At 40.7% G+C, this 8,836-nt stretch overlaps 1 protein-coding gene across 1 annotated transcript; it reads right to left on the reverse strand.

The window, feature by feature from the left end:
* Positions 1-2,991: 2,991 nt before the first annotated feature.
* On the reverse strand, positions 2,992-6,608 carry LOC143328448 (indoleamine 2,3-dioxygenase 2-like). Its single transcript, XM_076743593.1, has 10 exons — positions 6,485-6,608; positions 5,615-5,710; positions 5,359-5,478; positions 4,707-4,825; positions 4,576-4,590; positions 4,350-4,449; positions 4,062-4,179; positions 3,895-3,946; positions 3,530-3,678; positions 2,992-3,362 (listed from the first exon to the last, which is right to left on the reverse strand). Exons 1-10 carry the CDS (start codon positions 6,572-6,574, stop codon positions 2,992-2,994), a joined length of 1,230 nt encoding a protein of 409 aa, XP_076599708.1. The 5' UTR covers positions 6,575-6,608.
* Positions 6,609-8,836: the final 2,228 nt, after the last annotated feature.

Consider the following 8,836-nt stretch of genomic DNA (forward strand, 5'->3'; position numbering starts at 1 on the left):
TTCGGTGTGCTGCTATGTGTACTGAATGCTCGAGGCAACAGAGCTGCTAAGAGCGAGGAGCTGCACCAATTCCAAAACAGTTGAGACACCGTGTAAAACAAAACAGAATGTGAGTCTGCTTTCTGACATGAACTCAAATGTTTGACCTCATGAACTTTTTGGAAATATATCACAAATTTGATGCAGCAACACGTTTCAAACAAGTTGGGACAGGAGCAGCTAAAGGCTGGGAAAGAGGTGGAATACTCCAAAAACACCTGTTTGGAACATTCCACAGGTAAACAGGTTCATGGGTAACAGGTGATAGTATCATGACTGGGTATGAAAGGGGCATCCTGGAAAGGCTCAGTCATTCACAAGCAAGGATGGAGAGAGGTTCACCTCTTTGTGAACACATGATTGTATGAAGGATATGAATACATGGACTCAGGAACACTTCAGTTTGCAATGATTGAATTCTGTTTTTATTTATGTTTACAGAGCATCCAAACTTTTTTGAAATCTGTGTTGTGTTTGGGGCCCTTCTGGTTCCAAAAGTAAAAGTCCCATTCATTTTTCCTATCAACAATCTTACTGGACTCACAGTTGGAAAACTTTTACTGCTTCAATTGGCATAAAGTTCTCCAGGTTGAATCATCCGTACAAAAGACAAAACAACCGCATCAGAAAATGTCTGCTTCCCTGGGAAAAAAATTGAAGGTACGTGCGTGTGTGCATAAAACGTTCAGGAGCAAAGTTAGTTATGACTCCCAAGAAGAACCATCAAACTGTCATGTGTGCCGCTAACAGCTGGCAAAAGATTACACTGATGAGAATTTTACAATCTACAATCGTAATCAGTTCACTTTTAATTCTTGTGTCACTTTTGGTTGAATAGAGCAACTACAGCTGCAACAATAAATCCTCCACCATTCTGGTTCACGCGTCTGGCATATAATACAGCTGAGGCTCATGGATGTAGTAGTATTCAGAGCTGTCCCAGAAGATGATGGACAAAACATTAGCTCTCAGAAACTGATAGCCGTAACATAAACCTCCCTGATTGTTCCATTGTCCAGGAGAGTACAGAATGGGTTAAAACACTTCCGGAGCCAGTCGTCCCGTCCACTTCCCAGCTCTATGTGACAGCAGGCAACTACAACACTACTGGGTGTAGTTACAGCTAGAGCTGCATTCACCCGGTGTCAAACAGTCCACATCTGACATCTTTTGTGCTTCAGTGAAGCAGAGTTGGACCATGACCAGAGATCAGCAACAGTGCAGTTGAGCCCCTTCTTCTCCTTTCTAATGTGATCACTCCTCAATCGCAAGGAGAGGGGCAACTTTCAAGTCAAGGCCAGGAGGCGAGTGGGGGTTCAAGTCCATCAAACTGAGCGACCTGATCCCACACATCCATCGCTCTGCCCCGATAACCCCCACTGTGTCTGTCTCTTTCATTCTCCTCAGCTGATTCTCTTTTTCTTTTATTCCACCAGCGTCCTTTATCGTTTGATTCCCACCGCATTTCCTTCCTCTATTTTTTCCACAGCTCGTGGTTTCCTCTGCAGTTATCTCCCTCCTCAGCCATCTGCTTCATGCTCTCAGGCATGTAGGAGTTCTCACTTTCAGTTTCTCTTTACAAAATCAGTTTATTGATCAAATGCAGTTTACAAAAATCATCCATTTTTGGCACCATTTGCATCATTATATGTAAATGCACATTTTTCCATAAAATGAAAGTTTAGTAAAACAGGTCAAAAACAACATGATCAGGCATCCTGGCAACTGAATATTTCTATAAATATTACTTCAAAGTCATTTCTCTCAAAAATAATACCAAGATTCAAGGGTGTGCAGGAAATTGGCGTTTTACAAATTACACATTATTGCATGGGTGCAAATAAAATGCCACACTGAACAAAGTCCCTTAATTGTACGACTGTTAGTGTTTTTTTGTTTTTTTTGTTTTTACAATCAAATCACATGAATGGAGATGATTTAAGTCAAAGTGCAGTTTAATTAGTTTTATCAAGAACTGTGTGGTATGGAAGCCCATTTCTGACAAGAAGAATAAAATACATAAACATCTTTCTTATTTAAGATAACAAACCAAAAATTTGTTTGTTATCATTTTGATCTAGTGTCTCATTATTTTATTATTTATGCTGTCTACTCTTATTTTTGTCATGCATAGCTTTTCATCTGTGTTTTCTTCTGACAGAAATGGTCTTCCAAAGCGTGTCAGTAGTTATTGTCAGTAAGGTAAAATGAGTACAATTGCTCTCATTTAATCCCAGGCTGAAAAGCGACGTTTCACTGCCCTCTCTGGTTCAAAGTTTGACCACACCTAACAGTGATATCATGGTGCGCTGACAACACCCTCCAACCCAGTATCACACCGAAGCATGTCACACACCCGCTGGTCCACCGTGGCTATGTCACATTCGAGTCAGCAATAATAAATATGCAACATCCGGTTACACTCTCAAAATAAAACTTGCTGAAAAACAGTTCAGGTGACAGTTGCAGTTTGGTTGGACTAAGGCATTCCACCAACCACTCCACCTCCTTCATTATCGCCCCCTGCTGGTGCTACACCTTCATATACGGGTCTCTTTCTTACGCTAGGTGAGGCAAACCATCACACTGACATGCTATCCTATCGCGGATCAACTGGTCTATTACCCAATTTGACTTGAGCCTGGGCTGCATCCTCGAATGCACCTCCACATCACTGCAGCAAATTGAAAATGTGAACCACTGGAGGTCAGCAAAAACAATATTTTCAGCTGTGTTGAGTTCGTTCTGGGTTTGTCTAAGAACTAAAGAGTGCCGTAAACACTTATCAAGCGCTCGAATACAGTTAACTGCACACCTGAACCAGTGAATTGACACTTGAAATCTAATATAATTGTCTGGAATAATGGTAATCATTTTTAAATACTTATTTTCCAAAAAATCTTTCATAAATACAACATCAAGAGTGTAGTGTAGTGTAAGAATAAAAAACAGTTATATTTCAGTTTCTCTTGACGCCCTCTCTGAAATAATTTTTTTTTGGGTGTTTTTACGAACATTCTTGAGGAAGACCATTAGGCTGGATCCACCTGTCCCTGAGGCGTTCAGCGCAGTGCCCACCCCTCTGAGTGGGCAGCACATGGTGCGAGCGAGATTACCAGGCACGATGATGTACTTGGTCACAGTGTTGAGGTGATAGCTCCGTAAATCCACCAGCGCTGAGACACAGGAGTTGTAGGCCTGGCAGAGATCAGAGCTGGGGTGGGACAGGATGAAGTCTCGCAGAGATGGACAGACAGACAGCGTTTCTACCAGCTGACGGTGAGAAGGAGGCATGTAATCCCTCATGCGTGTCAAGAAGGCTCCTAGATGAATCAATGACGAGAACAGAAAAGAAACTTTGAATGAAAGAAAATAACAACCTTTCCTCGAGACATTTTCTGCTTGAGCAATCAACTGACTGCACAAACTGTGTGATTCATTCATGAGAAGCATCTGAGGGGGTCAAAGGTTGAAGGAAAGGCAACTTTACCTGTCTCTTCCTCATGCTGGATGCACAGCAAAGCATCAAAGCACTGAATGGCTGAACTCTGGGCTGCACTTGAGCCTGATAAGAAAATTGGCTCATTGCTCACGCCTTCATACAACAGCCCCCTTGGAAGCATGGGGTTGTCTCGCCACCTGGAACAGTTCAGACCACATACATGTACTATTAACCTCCTTTTTAGAGATGCACATGCAATTAGAAGCACATGGTACCATTTTAGATGTTGTTCAGTTGAACATACAGTAGACAAATAGAGAAAAGTGCAACATATAATTGCAGAAGCAGGAGGGAACTTTAATGTGAGACAAATCTGCATCATGCAATATCATATATCATAAAATAAAACTCACCCTGAGACAAAAATTCTCAATGTTCCATGAAACGTAGTTGGATCCACATGACCTGGAAAGAGCGCACATTCAGTTAATCTAATTAGCTTGAATTTCCCTGCCTTCATAAAAGGCTCAGCATGTAAATTGATTAAATTCAGACTGGGTTGGGTTTAATTCAAACTTACTATGCATGAGTTTGAAAGTTTCCTTCATCTTCTTCAAAGACTGAGTTACTTTGACGAGACCGTTCTGTATGCCGGTGAGGTCCGAGATTTTCATAGCACGCATCACCTCCAGAGCCCCCTGGATGGAGTTGAAAATTTAAAGTCACTAAGGGACACGAGACTAAGACAACACACAGTATGTGAATGGGATGTCAAACAGGAAATGGGACAGATGGACAGACAGAATCTGGCTGATGTTCAGAAAGAGTTAACATGAAAAAGAGGAAGAGCACAGCAGACAGTACTCACCATTACGCCTGAACTGGCAGCCATCTCCACCAACAATGACACTATGAAAAATCCCCTGCAACTCTCGCCACCAGGAAAGGAAAATATCACGTCCAAGTTCCTGTTTTCGAAAGTGATGTTTTGAAAAGTCATTGGCTGAACATGACATCTGTGTCAGATTGTAAAAATCACATGAACATGCCAATGAGAAGTTGAAAACAGAGTGCATGACTTTTCCTCTACTCACCCTATTTCCATATCCCTAGAGTGACGAGGAAAGAAAAGAAGAGCACGTGTTTTCAGTAGAGGGAGAAATATCATGTTTATCAAGTTATTTTTCTGTGTGAGTGATTGAAGTTTAGACATGCAGTTACTCACTTTGTACGATCCTTTAGTTTCCAGTTGGCTAAAACTGAATCTGCATAAGTCACGATGGGTGGAAGGCCGAGCCTGCGAGACACCAGCCAGAAAGGCCAGGCCAGGGCTTTTGGAAGAATCTGTCACACAACCATAACAGCACAGTTATAGTCCAGTAGTGCAGCCTTACTGAGATGCTGGAAGTTTTTAGCCAAGCTAGCATGTCTCAAGGGTTGTTGATCAATCCTCCACGTTGATCCAGAAATATCTCCTCAACTATTAGATGGATTGTCATGAAATTCTGATGACTTTACCACTTGCACCACCATGAGACACTCTCAACATCAGCGTAATAGCAGGGCCCTCAAGTTATGAACTGAGTTCAGAGTGAGATTTTGGCGGTGGCGGGGGTGGGGGTGAGGGTTGGGGTGGGGACGGGGCCTGATCTGATAAATGACACACAAATTCATACAAATAATAATATTTATTTAATTCAGCATTTCTTAGTGCAGGTGTGTGTTTGTGTGTGTGTGTGTGTGTGTGTGTGTGTGTGTGCATGCTGTTCTTTTAAGCCTCACGAGCCACTAGCATACATACATACATACATACATACATACATACATCCGTCCCACATCTTTACAATCCCTCTTTCCATTGTACTGTTGTGTTTTACCTGAGCAGGTGCATGTTGTCCTTCTTGCCATACATATGCCATGCTGATGAATCCCAGCGCCAGGTGAGCCAGCCTGAGCTCCCGATGGTTGCTCAAGAGATGGGGACTCAAGACCGGCATCTGGATTGTGATCAGATCTTCATTTTCAGGAACAGTGGCTTCCCCAAATGAAACTGTGTGTCCACATTTACATGCATGGCTTCTCAACCCTGATTGCACTTAGTATTTGCATAAGGAAAACTTTGCTCATTCTCACCTTGTGAACCAGATCCCGTAGTTTACGTGATTCTGTCAGATGTGTGAGATTATTTGCCAGGTCCAACCATATCCGATAATAGTCTGGAAGGTTAGTCTAAATGAAAATAAGAATAAAGGTTTTTTTTGTTTTTTTTTTTTCAATTTTTTGTTTGTTTGTTTGTTTTTGGAGTACTTCAACGTAGAGTGTAATCAGTCACATCATCAGCTCATGTTTGCCATGGTGTCTGACCTGCATGTCGGGGAATGAGTGAAGAGATCAATCAGAGAGAGACAGCAGTTTGAATGACATGAATGGCATTTGAAATCGACACGTAGGCTGTGCTTAAAACCGTAAGATTGGCTGATATGTAAGTTTTGCAACTTTTGCACATCTGTCACTCTCACAGGTCGTTGACAGATTTTTCCGTTGTATAAACTGTCACGTCTCATCCATGTGCTGTTTCATTTGTACCAAATGTCTCTGTAGACGTAAAAGATTTCACGTGACGAGAATGTCCATATTTGGCATTTGAAGTGTAATGAACTGTGTGATATAGTGTGCTGGACAGTGAGCAGGCCCAGTCATGTGAATGGCTCAATAAAAACCTGAAGAGACAGACTTTCACCGGATCAATAAACTTCCAGAATCTAACTCAAAAACAAGCATAATCACCTGTTTCTGCCCGGAGGTGACTTTGTGCGCTGCTGAGCAACTACTTAAACAAAGGCGAGATTAAGAGTCCTCAATATTAAACTTAAAAGTCTCCACCTGTACAGTATGTACAGTATTGTAATGACATCTTAACAGCTTGTTTCAGATCTGTTTTGACTGAAAATGTACTACACAGATGTGGATATGTATGATAAAAAGGATGACAATGAAACCTACCAATGGGTCCTCAAGGAGAAATCCCAGCTCCTCAGAAATATCAAATGCATCAAAGTCTGCCTGCAGTGCTTCTTTGCCATTGGTCTCCATTTGCTCTGCCCAGTACACTGCTGCAGTAGGGTGACTGTGAGAAGTAGAATTGCTCTGTCTGTTTGACACCAGCATATCAGCTGTTAATCTTGCTCTGAGCCTGTTTAACTACCTTGGCCACATCCCTTTTTTTTTGCACACTCTCAATGAAGAGCCAATCAAGTTTCTTGCACTGTAATGTCAGGAGTTCACAGAGCAAAGCTGAAATTCCCTATTCTGTACAGCACGCAAGATAAAGGATCGGATCCTATTTTGGGCAGTTGATGAAAGAAACTGAAAACAAAAGCTGCTGCCAAAGAACAAAATATTAAGATCGTACTTGCACAACATTCTGCTAAATGAACCAGTGAAATATGAAGTTTATCTCACTCAACCTTTGGAATGTGTTTATTTTTGAGTCAGTTATTGAGACAAACACCAAAAGATTTATTAATATACACGACTGCTGTCTGTTCCAAACTCGTTGTGCGGTAATTGGAGAAAAATCACTGGAGAAAAAACTGTTTGTGCTGATTCTTCACCACTGAAAAACATTTTGACCCTCAAATGTGTAGCATCAGAAGAAAAGTCTTTGTCCTGAAAGGTCTCCTGTCACCCCACCATCAACACATGCATGGGTCATTACATGTGTTTACTGTTGCTCTGCAGCAAAAAATATTTCAGCCCAATTGCCAGAATAAATGTTGGCATTGTACATTTCTGCAAACCACAGATGTGTTGAAGCAGTTCTTTATGTTGAAACATTTCAGTTTCCAGTTTATGTTGTGGCAACACTGCTGTTAATGTCTGGTTGGGTTTAGGCACAAAAACATTTGGTCGGGCTTGGAAAAAGATCAAGTTTTGGCTTAAAATACCTGGTTTTGTAGCCACAAACAGGGTTCGGACAGCAGCCAGTCCTTCCACTGGTGAGAAATATTCAGCTCATGCACAGGACCAATAATCTGATCATCTGAAGTCATTTTCATACCTCTTTTAGAAATGTTCATATATCATTTTGAAGGCACAAATTTAACATATCCAAGGTTTGCAGAAACATACAATATCAGTATCTTAGTCTGAAGACTGGGCTGAATGTTTGACACACCGTGTTAAAGCTGTAGTTAAGCTATAGTTAAACCAGAATAAATTGCGCAAACTTAACACATTTTAATAGCTCAGAGTCAAATCTGCTTTTCCAAACCATTATCTGAGGATAGAGTGCTGCCAAAACAAATAAAACTCTTCTGTATTCTGTTTTTTCTGCCTGTTGCTCTGGTGGCGGACAGCTGACACGACAGAGGGTGTTCGTTTGAGAACAGTGCAGAGTCCAATTTTTATTTTCCTGTGTGACACCAGCCGGCACGACCGCACAGATTAGCACGTCTCACTGTTAATTCAAATGCTGCCAAGTTATCTTTGATGTTTGTCCAGCCATACAAGGCACAACGTAATCTTTCGATATTGATTGTATTGACTGCAGAGACAAACACTGTATGTCTGTTTTTCTTCCCACATTTTAAGTACAGCTGATGTTTAAAAAAAAAAAAAAAAAAAAAAACACATTTTGCCAGCATTCCTCTGAAACAGGTCTGTCCATCTATGTTTCGTATTGCTGTAGATAAATTACTGCATTGCCTTTTGAATGTCTCAGATAAGTCACTTCTGAGAGTTACTGTCCAGATAGAAAGATTATAAGACACTGGATTTATTTTTAGATTACAGAGCTCTGAAGGTACCGAAACAACTTAAATTGTTAAGTTATTGGTAGCAAATTGAAGGTCTATAAATACATTACATATACACTTTTGTGTATTTGGAAGACTTTTCCACAGAGTGGTACAGTTTTTAGGACTTTTTACTTACTCAAAGTGTGTCTGGCTGAAGAATTTTAACATTTTACTGAATTCTAAAGTGCGTTTTTGGATCTGTAATGTATATTTTTAATGTATTTTGAAAAGACAGAAACACACACATTTTAACCTTACTTTACCTTTCAAGGTCAAGGTAAAACTAAAATGTATTTTTGCATTTATGTGGATTAAACAAAGATACAACGTGGTAATTAATGAGCTTTAGAGGTGCTGGGAGACAGTTTTGCAAACTTTGATTGAACAAGGCTAACTAATCACCTGCTGGCTCTACCCTTGTATTCAGAGAGAGTGCTATTGATCTCCTCATCTGCAGTCGGCAAGCTAGCAAATAAGCACCTCTTAAAAATAAAACTGTATAAGAAGCATTTTATTACTTTTGATCAGCAGAGGTTTGATCCCAAGTTTACATGAA

The sequence above is a fragment of the Chaetodon auriga genome, chromosome 11 (genome assembly GCF_051107435.1).
Source record: "Chaetodon auriga isolate fChaAug3 chromosome 11, fChaAug3.hap1, whole genome shotgun sequence".
Taxonomy (NCBI): domain Eukaryota; kingdom Metazoa; phylum Chordata; class Actinopteri; order Chaetodontiformes; family Chaetodontidae; genus Chaetodon; species Chaetodon auriga.

Excerpts from the sequence above, each read along its gene's own strand:
- LOC143328448 (XM_076743593.1), bottom strand. The coding sequence starts at position 6,574 with ATGGAGACCAATGGCAAAGAAGCACTGCAGGCAGACTTTGATGCATTT. Across the intron at positions 5,711-6,484 it reads TTCTCCTTGAGGACCCATTG|ACTAACCTTCCAGACTATTA; the intron begins GTAGGTTTCATT and ends ATTTTCATTTAG. Across the intron at positions 5,479-5,614 it reads TACGGGATCTGGTTCACAAG|ATGCCGGTCTTGAGTCCCCA; the intron begins GTGAGAATGAGC and ends ATCACAATCCAG.